Genomic DNA, 24,686 nt, shown 5'->3' on the forward strand with positions numbered 1-24,686 from the left:
AAATAAGGGGCTGCTCTTTCAAAACTGAGATGAGGAGAAACTTCTTCACTCAGAGGGTGGTAGGTTTGTGGAATTTGCTGCCCCAGAAAGCTGTGGAAGCTACATCATTAAATAAATTTAAAACAGAAATAGATAGTTTCCTAGAAGTAAAGGGAATTAAGGGTTACGGGGAGCGGGCAGGAAATTGGACATGAGTCTAGGTTCGGAATGGTCATGGCCCTGTGGGTAGTGGAGTGGGCCCAGGGGCCGTGTAGCCTGGTTCTGCTCCTACTGTGTTCTAATTCTGTGTTAGATTTCAGGAGATGGTTTTATTCCTGTTCCTGGCTGGGGTGGAGATCGCCTTTACAGAAGGTAAGTACTGTAGAAAATATAGGGACAGAGTGATCTCCTGGAAGAATTTCGATCGCCTAGATGGGTCGGAGAGGAATTTCCCAGATTTTTTTCTCCCAAATTGGCCATTGGGTCTTTATCTGGTTTTTCGCCTCTCCCGGGAGATCACATGGGTTCGGGTGGATGCAGAGTGATAGAAGATTTGAGGTTAGGATCAGATCAGCCATGATCTTATTGAATGGTGGAGCAGGCTCGAGGGGCCGATTGGCCTACTCCTGCTCCTATTTCTTATGTTCTTATCCTTTACATTGGTTAAGGTTGAAGGTGCCACGGTTTAATGGTGCATCCAAAAGACAGCACCACCAAGAAAGCAGTACTCCTACAGTACTATAATAGCGTCAGCTGAGATTACGTGCTCGAGTCTTGGAGTGGGACATAAACCCACAACCTTCTGATTCAAAAGCAGGTGTGCCCCCACTGATCCAAGCTATCATTTATCAAGCAATTACTGTGCCCACTTCAAATGATCATTTACAAAAACTTCAAACAAGATGGGCACTGGGTGAATTCAGAGGCTGGCTACTTGAAGTTCATTTCCCCTGAAGTCACTGCCTGAATTTTTATGCTGGGAGTAAACAAGTCCAAATGGCAGCAGTTTTTGGACACGCTAGTTAGTGTTACACAAAGATACACATGGCAAAAAAACACCAGCGCAAGACACCAAGGGGGATAAGTTGGCTAACCCCGGAAAGCCGCCATGGGGATTGCGATGCACGATTAACCAGTGCCTATTGATTGAAATGCAGGCGGCATGCCAACTTTGTGCTGCCTGCTCATTAGCAAGATTAGTGTCCAGCCAGCGCTAACCGCGCTGTTCATTGGCTGGATGCATCAGCAGTGGGCCAATACCGTAACTTGCTACCACTAGTTAAAGTTAGCCTGCACTGCTTAAAGCTAGTCTGCACCTATTGTGGCTGGAGCTGCTGCTGGGAGTGGTGCAGGAAGTGAATCTGACCTGGGAAACAGTGAGGAATGGGACAACATGGGAGGTTTTCAGATGCTGCATTGGAGGCCTTGGTGGTGGAGGTGGAAAGTAGAAAAGATGTCTTATAACTGCAGGGGGCCAGCAGGCCCACCAGACACATGCTCAGAAGGCAGTGGAGGTCAATGCCAGGAGTCAAGCCCTGGGGACCTGGATGCAGTGCCGCAAAAAGTTCAATGACCTCACAGAAGTGGTCAAGGTCAGTGAATGCATTTTCCAAATGTCATATCTTACCAACTGCACCACTAGCCTCAGCCACTGGTCAATTCACCACACCCCCATCACTCACTTACCAACAATCTCTATCAATCAGGACTCACACCTCACATTCATAGCTTCACCTCACCCTCACACACTTAGCACTGCTGCAAGCCTCACACCCACATCTCACAGCTTGCACACACCGCCAGCTATTCAACCACGACAGGCATATCATTCAAACACATTGCACTACACTCACTGACACACTTCCCTCTCCCTTATAGGATAAGGTGGCGCACAACCAGAGACAGCAGAAGCTAACAAGAGGGAGACAGGTGCACCTGCATGTCCTAACCCCCATGGAAGAGACGGTGCTGGTCATTATTGGAGCAGCCCATTGCTGAGGCTGTGGCCAACGGTGGGGCTGAAACCACTGACGATGATGGAATCTTCATACGTAATCCTCCTCCTCGCATCCCACTTCCTCCTCATCCAACAATCTCTTCTGATTTACAGGCACGCACCTCTTACTTTCTCCTCTCCCCTCACCACAACCTTACCCATGTGCCGTTCTCCTTTCAGAGACCCAAGAACTGCAACCTGTCCAGGCAGTGGTGAAAGAGCAAGAAGACAGTGATGATGAAGAGACACTGTCACTTGATTTCACACTCGCAGCCACCAGCTCCGATACTGACACTGTGCGTAATTGAGAGGATAGGATAAAGGCGTGATCTGCATGTGGTGAGTAACCAGGCACGAGTGGCCTGCAGCCAGAGCAAGGATAGCGTAGGTGCCAGCTCGCCGAAGAGCGAGGTCGCACACGGGTTCTGCTGCAGAGGACTCAGATGAGAACTTCGAAGGGGCAGGCAACAGAAGAATGCCGATGGGTGTGTACAATGAACTGCTTGGTGCATTAGCAGGTCTGCCAGAAAGCCTGCGTGCAATGTCAAGGAGCATGGAGGCATCTAGTACTAACTTGGCATAGTGCTTTGCACAGAGCTTGCAGATCATGATTTCCAGCATTGAAGTGATAGGCAATTCCATTAGTGCACTTGTGGACCCAACCATGATGCAGCGACTGATGGCTGATGTCTCAGCTTCCATTGAAGCACAAGCAGAAGCCACCCAATGTCTGAGTGCAATGTCCAGCAATCTGTCCTCCAACAGATTACCAGGATTGCTGAGGCGCCACCCCAGGGGAGTGGCAGTGGCTCCATGGAGCGCAAACTGGCTGTCCTCTCTCAGGACAATAGCATTCGTCCTCCCACATTGCTACTTCACCAGTGCTCTTACTGTTGTCCGTCAGCCAGCCAGCCCAGAGTGCTTCCGCCCAGAGATGGCGCAGTCCATAGCTGGGCCTTTTAGGCCCAGAACTACTTGAGGTCATCCTCCAAGGCCATCTGCAGAGTTCTCCACTGAAAGTCAGCAGTCTTCCACCAGCCATGCTGCAGCCACTGGGGTAGCATTGCATAGGAGCACTAGGAAAGGCAAAGGCACATGGAAGACAGGCACTAAAGGAATGCACAAGGGTGATTAGTTTACATTTGTATGCAATATGGCATGATTTGACTTATAAATTTGGTTTGGTATGTTTATTTTGTGGTGGATTTTATTTTTGCATTGTGGCCATTGTGACAAAGGGAAGGTACAGTGTGGGACTGTTGGTGAATGGGGAATCGGGGTTGCGGTTACTGGTGTCGCACTTGGATGAGTTCTTCAGGGACAGGCCAGCCAGAAAGGGGCTGTCTACATTGCCTCCTCACTTCCTCTTCCTCCTCCTCCTCCTCATGCTCCTGCTCCTCAGCTGCTTGCCATATAGCTGGTAGCAAGGCTATACCCTCATGATGGCAAGGTTGTGCAGCATGCAGCAGACCACCATGAATCTTGACACCCGCTCTGCCGAGTACTGCAGGGCTCCTCCAGAGTGGTCCAGGCAGCGGAAGTGTTGTTTCAGCATGCCAATGGTCTGCTCTATCACAAAATTCCATAGATTCTAAAATGGTTCCCATGGATTGGAAGGTAGCAAATGCAACCCCACTATTTAAGAAAGGAGGGACAGAGAAAATGGGGAACTACAGACCAGTTAGCCTGACATCAGTAGTAGGGAAAATGCTAGAATCTATTATTAAGGACGTGGTAACAGGGCACTTAGAAAATAATAATAGGATTGGGCAGAGTCAACATGGATTTATGAAAGGGAAATTGTGTTTGACGACTCAGTTAGAGTTTTTTGAGGTTGTAACTAGCAGAATAGATAAGGGGGAACCAGTGTATTTGGATTTACAGAAGGCATTCAATAAGGTGCCACACAAGAGGTTATTAAACAAACTTAGGGCTCATGAGATTGGGGGTAATATACTAGCATGGATTGAGGTTTGGTTAATGGACAGAAAACAGAGAGTAGGAATAAACGGGTCATTTTTGGGTTGGCAGTCTGTAACTAGTGGGGTCTGCAAGGATCAGTGCTTGGGCCTCAGCTATTCACAATATATATCAGTGATTTGGAAGAGGGGACCAAATGTAATATATCCAAGTTTGCTGATGATACAAAGCTAGGTGGGAATGTAAGTTGTGAGGAGGATGCAAAGAGGCTTCAAGGGGATATAGACAGGCTAAGTGAGTGGGCAAGAACATGGTAAATGGAAGATAATGTGGAGAAATGTGAAGTTATCCACTTTGGTAGGAAAAATAGAAAAGCAGAGTTTTTTTTAAAAAGGTGAAAGATTGGGAAATGTTGGTGTCCAGAGGGACCTGGGTGTCCTTGTTGAATTTTTTGATGAAGTAACAGAGAGGATTGATGAAGGAATGCAATGGATGTTGTCTACATGGATTTTCGGAAGGCGTTTGACAAAGTACCACATAGAAGGCTGGTTAACAAAATTGAGGCTCATGGAATAGGTATATCAGTGACAGCTTGGATAAGGAATTGGCTTAAGGACAGAAACAGCAAGTTGTGGTAAATGGCTGTTTTTCCAGACTGGAGGATGGTAGACAGTGGTGTTCCTCAAGGGTCAGTGCTGGGGCCACTGCTTTTTTTGATATACACAAATGACCTGGATATTGGAATACAAAGTAGAATTTCTAAATTTACCAATGACACCAAACTTAGGGGTGTGGCAAACAGTGATGATATCAATCGACTGCAATTGGACATAGACAGGCTAGCAGAATGGGCAGACAAGTGGCAGATGGAATTTAATACAGAGAAGTGTGAGGTGGTGCATTTTGGCAGAAGGAACAGGGAGAGGCAATATACACTTAATGGCACCATTTTAAAGAGTGTGCAGGGAGAGGGACCTGGGAGTTAATGTGCATAGGTCCCTGAAGGTGACAGGACATATTGAGAAAGTCGTTAACAAAGCATATGGGATCCTGGGCTTCATAAATAGAGGTATTGAGTACAAAAGTAGAGAAGTTATGCTGAATCTTTATAAAGTGCTCTGGTTAAGCCACAACTGGAGTATTGCGTACAGTTCTGGTCACCACTTTAGGAAGGATGTGAAGGCCCTCGAGAGGGTGCAGAGGAGATTTACCAGAATGGTTCTGGGGATGGGGGATCTTAGCTACAAGGACAGGTTGGAGAAGCTGGATTTGTTTTCATTAGAGCAAAGGAGGTTGAGGGGTGATTTGATAGAGGTGTACAAGATTATGACGGGTTTGGATAGGCTAGACAGGGAAAAGTTGTTCCCACTAGTTGATGGCACAAGGACTAGGGGACACAGAGTTAAGGTTTTGGGCAAGAGATACAGGGGGGATGTGAGGAAAAACTTTTTTATACAGCGAGTGGTTATGACATGAAATTCGCTGCCGACGGACGTGGTGGAAGCGGACACACTCAATCTTTTCAAGGGGAGACTGGATAGGCACTTGAGGGAAATAAACTTGCAGGGCTACAGGGATAGAGCGGGGGAATGGGACTGACTGGATTGCTCTACGGAGAGCCGGCATGGACGCAATGGGCCGAATGACCTCCTTCTGTGCCATTATGACTCTATAATCATCCAGGGAGCACAAGTTCAAATCCCACAACGGTAGTTTGGGGATTTGAATTCAGTTTTAAAAAATCTGGAAATAATAAACTAGTATCAGTAAAAGTGGCCATGAAGCTGCTGAAATGTAAAAATCCAACGAGTTTACTAATGTCCTTGAGGGAAGGAAACCAGCCATCTGTACCCTACCCGGTCTGACCTATATGGGACTCCAGTCCCATATCAATGTGTTTGACTCTTAACTGCACTCTGAAGTGACCTAGCAAGCCACTCAGTTATATGAAACTGCAAGAAAGGGGAAAAAATAAAACCAGATGGACCATTCAGCTGCAACCAGTCCCAGCAAAAGTTGGGAGAGCGGTCACAGACTAGTCAAGCAACAGCCTGTCACAGTCATACTCACAGAATCATACCTTTCAGCCAACATCCCAGACTTCTCATCAACATCCCAGGGTATGTCCTGTCCCACCAGCAGAGAGACCCACCAATCGAGGGCAGAGGGGAGGGACCCTGGGAGCAACGTTCACTCTAAGCTGCACAGGCACAGCTCTCTGCCGGTCCTACGCAGCCCGGGACCGACTTTTCCAGTATTAAATTTTGCGCATGTGCAAAACTATGAATTGGCTGCAAAAAATTAAGGGGAACATTGTCTGGGAGTCCTCAACGTTGACTCTATACAACGGGAGGAGGAGGCTCCCTGAACATCCCATCCTCAATGGTGGCAGAGCCCAGCTCGTGAGTCCAAATGACCAGGCTGAATCATTCTCAACCACCTTCAGCCAAGGTGTCAAGTTGATGATGTAACATTGGTAGTGCCTACGAACAGACCCTCACTTGGCCAGTTACAATTTAACACTGGTCGTATTTGGGAACAGATCTTCCTGCAGTTACAATGTAATATTTATAGTACCTGCAAACAGATCTTCTCCCGGCCAGTTACAATACTGGTCGTATTTGGGAACAGATCTTCTCCAAGACAGTTATGATGTAACACTGGTAGTATTTGGGAATAGACATTCTGCTGCTAAATTACAATGCGACATTGGTAGTACCTGGGAACATGCCTTTGCCTGGCCAGTTACGTTGTAACATTGGTAGCACCTTGGAGTAGTTCTCTGCTACTCACACAGATGGAGAAATGTGGGGAAATAAATTTAAAAATAAAATCGTGGATATAATGACAAAGTATTCTAAACAGTAAGAGGTTTTCATTAGCAAGTGCCTTTTTAACTAATGTTCTTACCTTTACAGGTCTTGGCAGATCTGGGAATTTCCATCTCAGATAAATCTGGCTGGCAACAGATAGGCCAATGAAGAGCCAGTAGTTAAAACTGAAGTAATTAATGAGTTTGTAAATATCTTCTACGCAGAGATAGATTAAAGTCATCGCTCCCTGAATAACAAAAGAAAACCATGATAGTCAATATAAAAAGGACAAGCAGGGAGTAAAGACCATATCAGTTAGTCCTCTACAGTTAGATAACAATTCACTTATTTCCTTTAAATAGGTAAATATTTTCACTAATTTTGTATCACATTACATAAGCATATCCCTCTGATGGTACAGTGTACTGCAGAGCAATACAGTACGTTTACAAAACAGGGATGGAACTCAGAAGGTTATCAGATTTGTGTACTTTCGGTGTTTGTTGGCTTGTTAGCACATAACTTCTGTTGCTGTATAGTAATGAAGATCTGCAATGAGTGCACAGATTACCTTTGAAATACTGGCATCACCTTTTGGAAGTTAAAACAGTGGGTCATCAGAAGTGTGCCAAATTTGCAAGGGTGCCTGGGAGTGTGTCCATTTTGCAAGGGTGCCTGGGAGTGTGTCCATTTTGCAAAGGGTCTCCAGGAGTGCCTGAATGTTTGCAGGTATCTCCCACACAGCAAAGTGTGAAAGCAACAGCAATAGAATGTGCACCTGCAATTTTCCTCCTGGCAAGTTTTCTATCTCAACAATGGGGTCAGGGGGAGGTGCGGAGCAGAGGCCCAAGTCCATCCCAGAGGGAAGGAGGATCCGTCAGAAGGCAATTCCTCAAAGACTGTTCCTGCGCTCTCTCCAGCAACCAGTCAGACAGTGGCACTGACAGAGGTCTGGAGCACATCACATTGTGCAGTCCAAGATAAAGGGTTGGGAGAAAATGCACAGCCCAAGATAAAGGGTTGGGAGAAAATGCAAAGAAAAAAATTATAAACGTGGGTGGAGTGAGGCCATCACCATAGTGTATCTCTGACTGCCACCAATCTTATAGACCCAATCTAAATAAAAAGCATTAACTTTACAAACATGAAACTTAAACTTGCTAAAAGCATCAAATCCACTTAATATTAGACTGCCACCCACCCCAAGTACTTGTGATTTTGTAGGTTCTACTTTTACAATATAAAATGAAAAGGAAATGCACGCCCCCCACCCAAGTCAGGTACATGTTTTTCACAAATGTCTGGCTTATCCTCAGCCGAAGCAGGCCTCATTACCTGGTTCAGTTGTTTTAAATATAAATGGGAGAGTGCCAGGTGAGGTGACCACCTGGGAATCAGCGCTTGCTCAAAATAAGAGCCAGGAAGCTCTGCGCAGGCCAAACTTGGGTTGAAATATGGACTTGCTATCAGAAACAGGAGCCAAATAGCAAAATGACGTGTGAGGGACTACGCCTGCACCCCTGCCTCATTCACATTCTATTCAAATGCTTATGCCTATGTCAGGTGGGACCTTCCTGGCTACACCGGGGACGCCCCAGGAAACAAGTACAAACTGAGTGGATGCCAGAGTTATGGGTGTCCACAGTTTTTTTTAATGCCCCTCCCCAATGCCACAGATATGGCACACACAGGGCATTAGGCAGAGGAACAGTGACATTGGGATGTCAAATAGATGGCGAGAGTGGGGGGTGGAACAAAACGAAAGAGAAAAAAAGGAGAATGTCTTCATGAGACTTGGTCATAATGTTATCAAAATTGTAGAACTTGTTTTAAACACCAGGGCCTAGAAATTCAGTATAGCCACGTTTGGGGCGCCACAGCCGGGCGGCCGCTAAAGTTTGCGCCCGGCGCAACTTCGCGCCACCTTCGCCGATATTCAGTGGCATCGCCCCAAGAGGTTGCTGCTGCGCTAAAACAGGCGATGCACGACTATCATTAGGCGCTAAGCCGGCGGCCCGGGGCGAAACCCCCGAGGGCGGGCGCAGCGCAGGTGCGGCGAGCTGCTGATTGACGGCAGACACTCTGGCGCCTGTGAGCTCTTAAAGGGGGAGGGTGGATTTGTTTTTTTGAAAGGCCGAGACTGGTGTATTTGTGTTTTTGGAAAGGCCGAGACTGCTCGATTTGTGTTTTTGGGGGGGGGGGGGCTTCTCTCCATTAGTTTGTTATGTGGGAAGGGCACAGAGGTATCAAAGTAATAAATGTTCTTAAATCGCACTGTCCATGCTTTCTTTTGGAAGTCCTGGTTGCCCTGCTCGGCTGAGGGATTGTGGAGCGGCTACATTCATCTTGTGCCAGCACAAGCCATTCCCTGAGAGGGGGCCTAGAACCGACGTTCAATAAGCCGCCGACGGGTGGCCCTTGCACTTTCTGCCTCCCTCCTGTGCTGGTCCTCCTCCTCCTCCTCCTCTGGTGGTCCTCCAATGTCTGGTGGCAGTGGCTGAGTCCTGCGGATAGCCAGGTTGTGCAGCGTGCAGCACACGACCACGAAATGGGAGACTCGCTCAGGCGAATACTGCAGGGCTCCTCTGGAACGATCCAGACAGCGGAACCGTTGCTTCAGGACGCCGATTGTTTGCTCAATGATGTTCCTGGTTGCTTGATGGCTGTCATTGTATCCCTCTTCAGCAGGGGTGCTGGGCGCACGGAGCGGGGTCAGCAGCCAGGTGCACAAAGGATAGCCTTTGTCCCCGAGAAGCCATCCTCGTGGGTGAGGCTGGGCCTGGAACATGTCTGCCACAGAAGTCTGGCGCAGGATGAAGGCATCGTGCCTGCTGCCTGGAAAGCGGGCATTGACAGCTAGGATGAGCTGCCTGTGGTCACACACCAACTGCACGTTGAGCGAATGGTAGCCCTTTCGGTTGCGGTAATCCTCGGCATTCTCTAGAGGCGCCCGCAAAGCCACATGCGTGCAGTCAATGGCGCCCTGCACCATGGGGAAGCCCGCTAATGCTGCAAAGCCCATTGCACGCTGTTGCTGCTTGACAAGGGCCATGGAGAAGGAGATGAACTGACGTCTCCTTCTGAAAAGGGCATTAGTCACCTGGCGGATGCAGCAATGTACGGCAAACTGGGAGATGTTGGAAATGTCCCCAGTAGCGGATTGGAAGGAGCCGGTGGCATAGAAGTTGAGAGACACCGTCACCTTCACTGCCACCGACAGAGACGTCCTGCTCCTCAGATGTGGCTGCAGATCTCCGCGAAGCAGGTGGCAGATCTCAGTGACCACCGCCCTTCGGAATCGCAGCCTCCGAACACACTGCTCGTCAGACATGTGCAGATATGAGAACTGCTGGCGGTATACCCTGGGTGGGTAAGGCCTCCTTTGCCGACGCCTGTTGCCCCCTCTCCGTCTGGCCATGACTGCCACTCTCTCACGGCGTCTCTGAGCCCTTTGAATGCAATGGAGAAGGCCAACGTTTGCACCCATTGCAGCCCCCATTATATGTTTCCAATCAATGAGATGGCTCTGAAGTTAAAGACAAGTGCAAAGCTGTGGCCTGAAGCCACAAGTACCTGTGCGAGTGTTGAGCCAAACCAGAAAGCTCTCTACCTTTGTCTCTCTGCAAAGATCCGTCTCTCACAAAGAAGGAGTGTTGCAAAATGGCTGCCTTTTCTACTGCAGGAGGAGTGCCCTTTAATTTGCGCCCCCCGCGCCCCGCAGCGACTGGGAACCGCTCCCCTCTACCAGTCGCTAGGGGCGCCAGGCGCACAATAGGCCAGCGCCACTGAATTTCCGGTTTGGGGCGCACAAAGGGCGTTGCACGATGAAATGACGTCAGGATCTGCGCGCGCAGCTGAGCGCGCGCAAAGGCTTTGCGCCGCCGCTAAATCTTTACTGAAGTTGGGGAGAGGCGCAGATCGCGCTGCGCCCGGCCGCTAGCCGCCTAGCGCCCCACATCTCCTCCTCCTAAGGCGCTAGCGGCTGGCGCAAACAACTGAATTTCTAGGCCCAGGACTTTCATAAGAACCAGGAGCAATGTGTAAGGTCCATTGCATTAAATTATTAGAGGGCAGCGGGCCAGCTCCTTCCATTCCTCTGTCTGTGTGCCTCTGAACCAGGTAGTGAGGCTGCGCAGGACAAAAACTTGGGTTGACTCAACCTCAGTTTCGTTCTGCCCTTCGCCTCTATCACCATTACCACACTTAACAGTTGGACAGCATCAAACAAGTTCCATTGACATTTATAAATAATAAAGCATGAAAAAATAATTTTCAAAATTGTACTTACATTAAAACACAGGGCTGGGATTGGAGTGTATCTAAAAACATGGATCATACACAGAACACTGGGAAGGTGGCGTTCACGTGAAGCAACAAAGTAAAGCCTGTAATACAACAATTTGGACATAAGGGCCGGTGTCACACTACCAACACAGGCTTTACCACAATTTAATGACCTACTTAACCTACAGCACAAAGAAACCACATGCAGAAAAATGTAATTCAGCAAGAGGGCAGTATTTTGAATATAGTACTGGACTTCACATCACAAACTAGTTTTACCATGCACCTGTAATGCCAAATGAACTACAGAAGGTTTAAATCAATTATTTCACAGCTGATAGCTTCAAAGATCAAAAAAGAACTTTCATTTGTATAGCACCTTTCACAACCGTAGGATGTTCCAAGGCGCTTTGCAGCCAATGAAGTACAATTTTTTGAGGCGCAGTCACTGTTGTAGGAAATGCGGCAGCCAATTTACACACAGCAAGGTCCCACAAACAGCAAGAGATAAATGACCAGATAATCTATTTTAGATGATGTTGGGACACCGGGAGAACTCCCCTGCTCTTTTTCAAATAGTGCCATGGGATTTTTTTATATCCACCCGAGAGGGAAGACGGGGCCTCGACTTATCGCCTCATCGAAAGGATGATACCTCAGCACTCCCTCAGTACTGCACCGAAGTGTTAGCCTAGTGCTCAAGTCTGTGGAGTGAGACTTGAACCCACGACCTTCTGACTCAGAGGCAGGAGGGCTACCACTGAGTCAAGGCTGACAGCTGGTAGTAGGAAGCTGGGCCATTCTAATCTGATATATACTAGCCTGGAAAACCAGCCAATAGTTTAAAAAAGCTGACACACGGCCATTTTCTTTTAGGGTCACGAACTTGTAAAAATTAAAGCTTCTTTGTTGGAATTGATTTCCCCCCCACCACTATCTTAATTAAAAAGCAACAACATTCAAATGTAACATTCAAACTACAACTATAGATTGCAAAACAAAATCAGAAAACGCTGCAAATACAAAACAGGTCCGTTAGCATCTGTAAAGAGAAAGGGCAGGTTAATATTTCAGGTATGATGTTCTGTTGGATCTTTTCTACATTTTGGGCTTTGGTTTCAGATTTCTAGCATCCGCAGTTTGTTTGTTTTCCTTTTATTTGTGTAGATTGTATAAATGCTGTAGATCAATCTGTAGTCCGTACTGAAATACAAAATATGAAGGCTTGATATTTGGATGAGCTGATTCCAGTTGCATTAGTGTCTGCACAGGATTTGCATTTCTTCAGCTCCCTGTTCTCATTGACCCATCACAAAATAAAATATAGTGCCTCCCCCCCCACCACCCCCCATTTTCTGTTACCTTACAACAGGAATATTCACTAACACTTAGCTGAGGACCAGTGACCTACTCGAGGGCTACTCTCACAAACTGCCACAGGATGGTGGAAATGGCAGTGAGTCTGGCCACCTGAGCCAGATGAGGATTGGCAGTGGGATCAGAACCAGGAGCATGGCCATCATCCTCCTCCAATGCTCACTAACCCTCATTGACCTCGGTTTCCCAAAAAGCTCAAATTTTAAATTTTCATTGTGTTTAAAACCCTTCTTGGCCTCACCCCTCCTCATCTCCTCCAGCCCTACAACCTTCCAAGAATTCTGTATTTCTTCAACTCTGGCCGCTTGTGCATCGCCCACTGCCTTTGCCACACCATCGGTGGCCATATCTTCAGCCGTTTAAGCCCTGTGCCATAAAACCCACTACACCCACTACTTCAACCAAACTTTTAGTGACCCTTCCTAGTATCTCCTTTGGCTCAGTGTCCATTTTTGTCTGTTTACGCTTCAGCGAAGTGCCTTGGGACATTTTTCTACATTACAGGCGCTATATAAATGCAAGTTGTTGTTATATTTACTTATCTCAAGTCACACACTTCACTCCACACCAATACAGAAAGTTTCCACGTATACAGCCATGATGCAGTCTGGGATGCAACCTACAACTCTAACCCCATTCCGCCACCGCCCCCCCCCCCCAACTGAGCAACCCAGCAGCCCACACTCCACCTGTTGGTCGATAGTGCAGTTGCTGCCTAGGGTGAGTTGGGACCATTAGGACTAAACTGAGTTGACCCTATACCTGCATTGGCACTAGACAGGTCCTGCACCACTGTCAACAACCGACCCACAATATACAAGGCATTGCCACACAGATCTCCAGAGCGAGTGAGAGATGGAAAATTGAATGTTTTCTTGGGCTTAAGATGCACTAAGGATGTAACTTACAGTATAAATGTGCCAGAAATACACCTGCTAATTGCATATTAAAAAGTTTAAGATTCAGGTAAATACTTCAAACACACAAATACATTGCCTGGTACCCAAGTTAATTCCAGTATCACTGATATATTTAGTAATAAAGCCAGCCAACAGAGTTTATCCAAATAATCTTTTAGTGTTAATTTCCTGTTCCTTTCACATCAATGGAAAGTGCAGCTCATTTGATTAAACTGGCAGCAGATGGAGAACAATCATCATCTCTGACTTCAGCTCATTAACTAATCCTGCTTTGTTTTTGAGAAACGCACATTCTGACCTTAAACACTTCACGGTGCATCTATAACACTGATTAAACAATCAATTTCATGATCGTTGCAGGGCAACCCTGTAATTCAGACATTTCCAAGATACACTACAGACACACAGCCAGTCTGGGTCTCTAAACTAGGGAGTGGGAGGAAGAGTCCATGCTCAAGATTGCTCACAATCTGGCATAAATTGGTCAGAGAGGCCAGTGGGATGGCTAATGTTGAAAGCAAGCAACAGTTTCACTGGTCTGGTGGACAGGTGCTCTACTGAGTACGGGCCTAAGGTACAGAACTGAGGAAGAGCTTTACTCTACATTTATCTTCCCAGTTTAGGAAACATTAGTCAAATCCAGTAACTGTGTGCCTGTAATCAAAATACATCTAGTATTTGATGAAAACATTTTGCGGTGGGTGGGGGCGTGGGGAAGGGGAGGATATCATCTTAAATCCTTGATCATATCACTTCATAATTTACCAAAAACATTTAGTGTCTTTTTTTTTTTTAATATGTGACTTGTGGAAACTGGATTGAGACTGCTCAAGATGATCCTTCGGGCAGCAAAAGAAACTTTCATTTGAAATATAATTAACTCAATGTGCTCTGAAATGGCCCAGCAAGCCATTCAGTTATAAAAACAGTTGCTATTTGAAAGCAGTGACCCACCATCACCACCAGCCCAAAGCACCTAGGGATGGACGATAAATGCTGCCCTGCCAGTGTCACTCATGTCCTCGAGAGTAAAAGTTTGGTTTGAATTTGAATCCAGATCCAAAGGGTAAAGATTATCTGGTCATTATCATGTTGTCGTTTGTGGGGCCTTGTTGTGCACAAATTGGCTGCTGCATTTCCTACATTACAACAGTGACCACACTTCAAAAGTAATTCATTGGCTGTAAAGCAATTTGGGATATCCTGCGGTCATGAAAGATGATATATATGCAAGTCTTTCTTTTTTTTTCTTTTAAAGGGCCAATGTCCAACTCATTGAACAGCCAGACTTTCTTTATATATAAAGTGTTTCTCAACAAATGAAAGGAATGACCTCTTATCTCTCAAGTTGTTGAGTTTGCAATCCTTCGCCCACCACCCTAACTTAAATTCCATTGACTTCAGAATTACCTGGAGGCTGCAATGATCGATGAATTAAGGCCACCGTAACACGATATTGCCACCGATAATGGTATGAGCCACTTCACATAACCCAGAACTTGATCTGCAAAAGTCTGAAGTAATATTGCCATCAGTAATTTTGAATTTCACCTTCTGTTTGCAAAAGTTCAATGCTCAAGAAACAGAAACAAATCACCGGCTTTCATTGAAGTTACAATCTTAACACATCCTTTGGTGACTTTTATCCATTAGAATAATGCTTAGTTCTAGAATAAAAACATCCTACAGAACCGACCCATGCAGGAATAAAAGCAAATTGTTGAATATCTTTATAAGTAATGGCCCAAAAATTGTAGTCCGCGGCGTACCTCCGGACTACTCCACAGACTTGTGAAAAGAATATGCACCTACGTGATGGCGGCCCTCCTTCGTAAACTTGCACTCTGACTGCATGTTGGAGGGCAGCAGAATGGCCCACGGATCCCACCTGTGCGGAAGAGTACCTGGGGTCACGTGGGCCTCCAATTAGAAAACAGAATTCGATTTTACATAATTTCAGAAGTTAATCCCGTAATCAGATTTAATGGAATCTTGTAATCAGACGGAATTAAAATTTACAGGATTCCTAATTAGTTTTATTCCATCAACTCCACTACATCTTATTTCTGTTAGTAAAAATTTAATTTAGCTGATAATGGCCCAGAAATTCGGGTCGGGGGCTTCCCGCAGGTGCAAGCCCCCAACCTGCACTTACCTTGCGCGCCGGCAGTTGAGCTGTAGGGCCCCGTGGAATTCCGGTCCGGGGCCTGGCCCAGCTGCCGGCGCGCAGTGCTTGCGTATCCCAGGGGCGCAGTTAGTTCGATGCGTCCCCTGGGATCACGTGGGCCACGGGCAGCCAATCGAAGCAGGGAAATGCCCATTCATAAGTCTTGACAGGAAGAGCTGTCAAGACTTATAAATACTACGGCCCCAAAATAGCAGTAAACGTTCAAATAAATTTTTTAAAAATCACAAACTATAAATTACATTAAATAACTATTTTAAACAATAATTAAAATTTTTGAAAAAAATAATTTTATATTCTAACGGGGCTAAAAATAAACTTACCTTGCTTTAAAGTATTTAAAAATAATAAACCTGTGGAAAAAATGTTTTAATTTTAATTAATTGACCACTTACCTTGTAAAAAGCAGGCCTTACGCCTGCTTTTTAAATTTCTAAATTCTAAAGACTTACCCTCACGGAAAAACCTGTAAAAAAACGTAAGTTCAAAGCGCACGCGCAGACTCCCCCGCGCACGTGTTCGACCACTGAACCCCTTCGTTCAGAGGAACGGAAGTGCCGGTTTCCCGCGCATGCGCAGTGCATGCAGGAAACCGGCACTTCCATCGGGCCTATGGGTGAGTACCCCGTGCGTACTCACCCGTGGAGACCCGAATTTCTGGGCCATTAATTATCGACATCATTAAAACTCCAACCTTTGCAGAATCAAGAAAAACTAATTTGATACATTTAAACTATCTGATTTCCAAGATGAAAATGGTTAAAACATGCCTGAGGTATCCCCTTACGCTGATTCAAACAGGCCCTGCGCCTGTTTGCAGCAACCATAACATTTTCCATACGCAATTGCTGGGCAAACAACAGATCGCAAGTTTGGGATTTAGCCCTTGCGTAAGCGCATGCAGAAATCCCTAATTTGCGGGCCATTTCAAAGGCGGTATGACGCCATACTCTGAGTACGCAGTCAGACCCACCGCAAATTCTTGCCCAATAAAACTATGATGAGCTTTCCTAGCCCTTAGTAAGGAAAAAAAAACCTTCTAACACTGTTAGAACTAAGATTTTGGGTCACAGTCCAAGGCTAAGCTCCAACAAACCAAGGGCGACTAAGTATTAGGACCAAACCCTCAGTCTCAATGTCAGTCTTTCTCAGAGGATTTGCAAGTACTTTAACCTTCAATTAGGTGCATCATCAAACCACAAACAGTACACTAGCTTTGTGCAGTTTTAAAAAAAAATTGGGAAACCTCCTGACTACCTCCACATGACTTTAGGTTCAAGGTGTCCGATATAATATTTTATCTTTTAGTGCACAGGAGGTTTGCCAATTTTTTAAAAACTGCACAAAGCTAGTGTTCTGTTTGTGGCCTGTTGATGCAGCATGGGTGCAGCTGAATCGGTTGGTCTGCAGCAGTTTGAAATGGGGGTGGGGCGGGTGTCGTACATCACTTTTGTTTCCACACTCCTCCCGTGCAGTGAAGGATGACACTAGTCAGTTTTTTTAAACTGCACAAAGCTAGTGTACTGTTTGTGGCTTGATGATACACCTAATTGAAGGTACTTGCAAATCCTCAGAGTATCTATAGCAACAGGGTGTGACTAAAAGCAGAAGAAAACCTATGAGACTATAAAGGAGCTATGGCATACAAGATATACGGATATGTACATTAGCATGGGACTAAGGATGAAGTGCAGCATGATTCACAGTATGTTCCGTAATATATCCAATAGAAGGTAATTCATGCTGCTGTGGCTATGGTTTCAATGCTACAACCTACCCTGTCGATCATTTGGTTTTCAATCTAATGCAGTTTCATTCCATAAATTCCAAAGCCACGCGGATAAAACTGAATGCATTACTGTAATTAATAATGTACTTGCTGCTGTGTGTGTGCCACTCAATCACACAGCAAAGAAGGAGGCCATTCAGCCCATCATGTCTGTGCTGGCTCTTTGGAAGGGCTAATGATGATAACTGAAGGAGGTTGAAGTACTTTAAAAAAAAATAAAGGCAGCATTTTCTGTACTAAGTGTTCAGTATAAAAAAAGCCCGTAATACACAGAAAAAAAGCCTTCCTTATGATCATTCAGTCACCTCATTTCTTGCAAAATAATTGTAACTCATGATAAATTATTGATATGTGAAGACCTATAAATGTAATGGCTTCATTTGAACTATTAATAATGGCAACAGTGTTCTGACAAGGGCCAAGAATCTACACCCAACATTCTTACAGGTTTGACAGGTCATTATTTATTGCAAGAAATACTTTTTTTTTATTCGTTTATGGGATGTGGGCGTCGCTGGCAAGGCCAGCATTTATTGCTCATCCCTAATTGCCCCAGAGGTGGTGGTGGTGGTGGTGAGCCGCCTTCTTGAACCACTGCACTCCATGTGGTGAAGGTACTCCTACAGTGCTGTTAGGTATGGAGTTTCAGGATTTTGATCCAGCGACGATGAAGGATCGGCAATATACTTCTAAGTCAGGATGGTGTGTGACTTGGAGGAGAACTTGGAGGTGGTGGTGTTCCCATGCGTCTACTGCCCTTGTCCTTCTAGGTGGAAGAGGTCACGGGTGAAGAAGCCTTGGCGAGTTGCTGCAGTGCATCTTGTAGATAGTACACATTGCAGCCACGGTACGCCGGTGGCGGAGGGAGTGAATGTTTAAAGTGGTGGATGGGGTGCCAATCAAGCGGGCTGCTTTGTCCTGGATGGTGTCGAGCTTCTCGAGTGTTGTTGGAGCTGCACTCATCCAGGCAAGTGGAGAGTATTCCATCACACTCCTTACTTGTGCCTTGTAGATGGTGGAAAGGCTTTGGGGAGTCAGGAGGTGAGACACTCACTGCAGAATACCTAGCCTCTGACCTGCTCTTGTTGCCACAGTATTTATGTGGTTGGTCCAGTTAAATTTCTGGTCAATGGTGACTCCCAGGATGTTGATGGTGGGGGATTCGGCGATGGTAATACCATTGAATGTCAAGGGGAGGATGTTAGACTCTCGCTTGTTGGAGATAGTCATTGCTTGGCACTTCTGTTGCACGAATGTTACCTGCCACTTACCAGCCCAAGCCTAAACGTCGTCCAGATCTTGGTTGCATGCGGGCATGGACAGCTTCATTATCTGAGGAGTTGTGAATGGCTCTGAACGCTGTGCAATCATCAGCAAACATCCCCATTTCTGACTATACTCATAACCGCACACTAGTTCGAATGAGTAGGCTTAATTTTTTTAAAAAGCAGCCAGGATACATGCAGGAAGGGAAGATCCTGCCAGACAATTCTCCTCAACTTCTTTGAAAATGTCACAAATAAAGCAGATAGTTAAATTCCTCATGATATAATTTATTGATGTTTTCAGAAAGCCTTCGTAACAATGTCATATATGAGGGACTACTAATCAAACTAAAAACCACAGGAATCCAGTGCAGAATATGGGGCTGCATGAAAAAGTGAACAGAATTGTACTCATGGGAGCTGTAGTGTCAGAAGGTGTTAGCGGAGGGCTGCGTGGGTCAGTGCTTATTATCCACATAAATGACCTGGAAATTAATACTAGTTTCATGAATCCCTGTTACATTAGTTTTCAAATGGCAAGTGAAATTTAATACGGACAGCTGTAAAGCAACAAATACAAGAACAAAAAAAGAGGTATGCAGAGATACCATGAAGAGAATAGAATTAACAATTGGCGTGACCGTGGTCTCATCACTTCCAATGTCAAGACAATAAGGAGAAGCAATTAAAAAAGCAAATAGAATGCTGGGATATATAGACAGAATAGGAGAGTAGAAGTCTACAGAAGTTATGCTGGGGTGTTGTAATGCATTAGGCAGACTTCACCTCAGGAGTACAAGCATTGAAGAGGATGCAAAGAAAAGCAAGCATAATCTCTACTGTCTAGAGAAAAAGGTAGTCAGATGAGTGTTTACAGGACTGTGTATGTACATTTGGGGAATATCACTGGTCACATTAGCAGTTCTCAAAAGTATTTTTGGGCCAGGGCATACCAAGAAAGGCTCAGACTCCAACACTTAACGAAACATGGACACTAGCACTGGACAGCCTGCAAAAAAGTCTCACTCCCTTGATTTGTGTTCTTCAATATAAATTATTTTTTCTCTCTTACATCACACCTGTTTCTTCTCCTCCTCCTGTTGCCTCTCCTTAATTTAAATTTCTCTCTATATCATATGTACTTATTTCTAAATATTTTTATTTCTCATTCACTGTTTAGTGTTCTCAGTTTCTTTCTTTTCTCTCCTCAGTATTTCTCTTCCTCTTTTTATGGTACGGTATTTGATTCCCTGCCACTATTTCTTCCCTGTCTGTATTTATCATGGTTTTCCTGCAGTTTCTTCACTCGGAGGAGACTGTGCTGGCTGTCGTGAATTCTAGGACCTGTCCAGTTTCAATTCTTAGGAAAATTCCATATTTCACATGAACCTATAGGTAGGACTTATATTTTAACAATGTAATAGTCAGAGGATGCAGAGTTTGGGCTGTTCATGTACATCAACACCAATGTTTTATAGTGGCTGAATAAGAATTTAATTTTTATCTGTGATTTTTATTGGTGCTTTGGATTGAATTCCACAATTCTGTCCATTATTCTGTAAATGATTAGATATTCCTTTACCACACAAAAAAAAATCAGTTGATATGTTTAATCATATTATTGTGAATGTTATTTTGAAATTGTAAAACCATATCTTGCATATCCGAAGTTTCAGTTACTGAGGGGAATAAAAGGCAGATGAAAATTTCTAACGAAGCATTTTGAGTTACTGGATTAGTTCATCAATAAACTGCAATGGTGAAATGTTGACATATTTATATATGATTTTTCCCATTATAAAATGTTTAGAGGCTTTTCCAGTGGCACTTTAGCATATGAGTTTTCCATTATAAAGACATGACACAGCAAATAAGGTTAATATATATGGGTAACTGCATGCCATATGCAAGATTTTTAATAAGGTATTGTGTAGCTTATTTAAAATAAATGTTCATTTTACTTTCCCACTGTACAGTAGGTGAAAGGAAATAAAAATAGTGATGTAGCAGTTGAAAGTACGCAGCAGCAATTGTCAAAATGCCATACAGTATTGGGGTCCTCAAAGATGACACAATATGAATAACAAATTGATAACTACTGTAGTGCCCCTGTGTCCCTCTGGATTTTGCTTCTAATGTCTATGCCCTTCTTTATTACAAGGTGAAAAACTGTAACCTTGTTTGTCATCTTGCTAGGCTGTTGTCAATAGGAGTTTCTGAAGACCAATCTGTTGCAGATAGTGGGGGCTATAACTTCGAACTATTCAGAGTGCATCTGCAGCCATGGGATCTCAAAAAACTGTACTACTGGCTGGAGATGCAGATTTCCCAGGCTATAGCTTGACTTCCAGAGTTGCTCCCAGACTAGATGCAGGCCCCATCATTTGCAATGGAGACATTCAGCAACGCACAAGGATGCTGAGTGTTGGCAGTGCCTAGCAGGGAGGGAGGCTTGACTAGAGTCTACATGCAGGCAAGTTTTGACATTTGTTTTTAAAAAAAAAAACAAATCTGATTTTAGCAGTTATATATTTCTTTAAAATGCAGCCATACTTTTGTTAAGAAAACACCACTAAACTTACATCCCTCTTTAAGAAACCCAATGGATTAAAAAAAAACACTTAACTATATAACAGTACCTAACGTGAGTCCCAAAGATGTTTGTTAAAGGCATATTTCAATGTATCTCAATAACTCGGTACAAAGACTTACCACAGCCACAGCATCACTGTGGAGGATGGTAGGAATATCCAGGACAGTATAATAAGCCACGTTTGTCAGGATGTAGATACCCGTTACAAGAGGCATAGAAATAGCAATAGCTAAGGGCAGGTTCCTGTCACAAAGCAAACAAATTCATTGTCAATTACAGCAATTCAAAAGCACAGCAAGAGAACAGTAAATGCTTCATTCATCTCAATTCGATCTAATTTATGACAGCTGAAAAGAGCTGTAGGATAACCCTGCCTAAAGTCAATGCAGATATTAGGGTTTCCAACCCTCCTGGAATGACCGGGAGTTTCCCAGAATCGGGGGTGCGAGCGCTGCCTCCAGCAGCCCGGGAGATTCAGCGATTTAAATTTCCTGCCGCAGTGCGTCCCCCAACCCCCCACCCACTTTGTGATGTCACCAGCTGCTGTTGGAGAAGCCTCCTGCTCAGTGACTTTACCCGCAGAGAGCCACGACAGCAAGGAGGAGGCTGGAGAGTCAGAAGTTGGGCGGGCTCAGAAATCGCAGATTTCAGCATTCAGTGGGGTGGCCCCTCGGTTTCCCCTCTTCACCTGCTCACAGGTGACCTCCTGGTTCTTGGAACCAGTTGCATAACAGCTGCTGTTGCGTAACCACAAGCAATATTACTCAACTACAAGGGATCCAACCTTTATAAGCTAAATGCAGTAACATTTGTAGAATTCATGTGATCAGATGTCACATGATCGGATGTCATGTGATCAAGTGTCATGGTCAGAATGTCACATGATCAAACCTCCAGGATTGCCCCCAACCAGAGTTGGAGTACTGTGAGGAAGGAATGGCTGGTATTTATATAGCACCTTGTCACATCTTAGTCATTAACTGATCCACGTACTGTGAATTTGTTTGAAGTGGAGCAACTGTTATCTAAGCAAATGTGGTTGTCATTTTGCATACAGCAAGATCCCACAAACAGATCAACGACTATTAATCTGCATTTGGTGGGGTTGGTCAATGGATGAATGTCAGCCAAGAATGCCCTCATCTTCTTCGAATCGTGCCTTGGGATCTTTAATGCCCATGTTGATTGAATGTCTCATCCAAAGAGCTTCACTTCCAACAATACAGCACTCCCTCAGTGCTGGACTGGAGTGCCATTCTAGATTTTGTGAATCAATCCTGAAGATGGGTTTGAACTCACAACCTTCACGTGTCCACGCGATCAACTCAAATAAGCTGTTGACAGTCGAGCTGAAATGTTGTGTCATATGTTACAAAAAGTAATCTTATACATTATTGTGATATAACGTAACAATTCCTACTTTAACTTTACTGTAAACAGCTAACTGACAGCAGATCAATAAGATGGTTAGATAAGTTGTTCAAGACAAAAAACTCATTAAGCATGTTAGATTATGTAAGATTCCTCAGTTCACTGGAATCTCAAATTTCCTGTTTTATCTTATCTTTATTATAGGGATGAAATTTATTTAGATTGGTCCTTACATCAGGCATCAGCTTTCATGCCACTTCTGCTCTCATCATCCATCTTGCGCCCAGTCCCTCAGCTGTTTGCAGTAGTTAGTTACTGAAGGTAAAGTTAAGCTAGAACCCCTTAATTAGATGCGAAATACTCTGCAGAAATAATCTATGGTGCTTATATTGCAGTTTCCCCCGTGATATTTTACCTTGTGTAGTTTCTCATCTTTGCTACTGACCTTATGAGGAGAGGCTTGAGCTATTTAGACTATTTCCAAAGAAGCAGAGAAGGCCAAGAGGCGATTTAATAGAAATTTTCAAAATTATGAGGAGTTTTGGCAGGGTGACTAGGGAAAGACTAATTGCTCCAGCTGGGAGTCAGTGGCAAGGGATCAATTAAAAGTTATTACTATGAAAGTAAGGAGAGAAGTTAGAAGTTTCTTTACACAGAGAGCTGTTAAAGCATGGAAAGCTTTGCAATGGGGAGTAGTTGAGGCAGACACCATTACATTTAAGGGCAGAGCCAATAAACATTTGAATCAGATAAAAGATACACGGCAGGAGAGAGCAAGGCATTAGTGTTAATTTTCAACTGCTCTAGCAAAGAGCCACCACAAACAAAATGGGTCAATTGGCCACCTTCCTCGCTATAAACTTCAATGGTTATAACTGTTATTACAGTATACCACAAGATCAGTCAGAAGTGCTATCAGAGCTTATTTGCTGTGCCATATGAGGGCACTTCGCAGCTTCTGCATGCTAACTTTTAAAACGTACATTTGGTTCCCAGTTACTTCAGTTAGTAAAGGCACTGCTCACCATGGAACTGGGCAACAAATTTCAGGAATGCTCCTGGATTAACCCCGGATCTGTGTCAGAACATTAAAAATAGAGAAGTATGGCTCGTAAGGACCACTGAAGCACAATCTGGTACCCTGACTCCCCCATCCTAGCAAAACACTGCATTTTGAATGCCTTCAATATTTGACTCCAGTAACCTGGTTGGGAGGAACATTTTGTCAATGTTTGAGTAAAGAAGTTATTCCCAACATCTGTCCAATGTTTATTTTCACTGATTTAAATGCATGTCCTCAAGTCCCAATACCCTGACTTACTTTCAAATAATATTTTGGGTTTACCTTATCTATACCTCAGTGAGGTCTGGCCTCACTGATTTTCTCAGGCTGTAGAGCTTGAACTTCCCAAACCTTTGCACAGCTCATCTCCTTCACACTTGAGATACATCTTTTTTCTCTTCTCTGCATTCGTTCCAATCCATACATGTTCTTTTTATGACATGGAGACCAAATATATTTTTTTGTGTGACATGGAGACCAGAATTGAACATAGTACTGCACTGTAAAGCCACAGTATAATTTCTGTGACTTAGGGCTGGATTTTGAAATTTCCGACCCGCCCAGGGCTGGGGTAGGGGGCCGGTAGACCACGGGATGTCTGGGTAGCTGTGAAGTTTTAACAATGTGCAAGATCTTCTGGTAGAATTGAATCTCATTTGTCTACCCAACTACATAACTGGTCTAAATTGATAGGCTGGCTACCAGTCGGGTGGAGAACGCTGGCTGGACAGGACAGGACGCCGCAGCAACAGGTAGGTGTGGGGTCCAAGGGGGGAGGGATCCGATCCCCGACCCTGGGGGGTGCGGGCTGCTGATGGGTGAGCTTGGGTGTCCGCGAGGAAGCACTCCCGCTCCTCCTGGCCCAGAAGTATTGCTCCCCGAGGCTGTGCTCGCCTCGCTGCAGCTACCAGGAATCCCGAGGCCTGGGATTCCTGTCTGGCTCCAATAAAACCTTCACAACAGGCTAAAGCAGTGGCTTCAGGACCTCAATCATATTTAAAATGCTAATCCACCTCCTGGCAGCGGGTTGGCTGCCCGCCCCCCCCTTCCTGCCCAAGTAAAAGTTGAAAGTGGGCGGATTGGATTTGGGATTTAGATTTTTTAAACTTTAACTACCCCACCCATTTTTCA

At 44.8% G+C, this 24,686-nt stretch overlaps 1 protein-coding gene across 1 annotated transcript in view; it reads right to left on the reverse strand.

The window, feature by feature from the left end:
• LOC147117675 (Y+L amino acid transporter 2-like) overlaps positions 1 to 24,686 on the reverse strand; it is a 91,433-nt gene that overhangs the window by 16,933 nt on the left and 49,814 nt on the right. Inside the window, exons 4-7 of the mRNA XM_085988867.1 lie at positions 21,241 to 21,364; positions 14,700 to 14,803; positions 10,997 to 11,093; positions 6,806 to 6,955 (exon numbers count right to left, since the gene is read on the reverse strand). Of these exons, the coding sequence (XP_085844993.1) occupies positions 6,806 to 6,955; positions 10,997 to 11,093; positions 14,700 to 14,803; positions 21,241 to 21,364 (475 nt within the window). The remainder of the gene's footprint in view (positions 1 to 6,805; positions 6,956 to 10,996; positions 11,094 to 14,699; positions 14,804 to 21,240; positions 21,365 to 24,686) is intronic.

The sequence above is a fragment of the Somniosus microcephalus genome, chromosome 5 (genome assembly GCF_052327205.1).
Source record: "Somniosus microcephalus isolate GS21.2 chromosome 5, FLI_Smic_1.0, whole genome shotgun sequence".
NCBI lineage: Eukaryota > Metazoa > Chordata > Chondrichthyes > Squaliformes > Somniosidae > Somniosus > Somniosus microcephalus.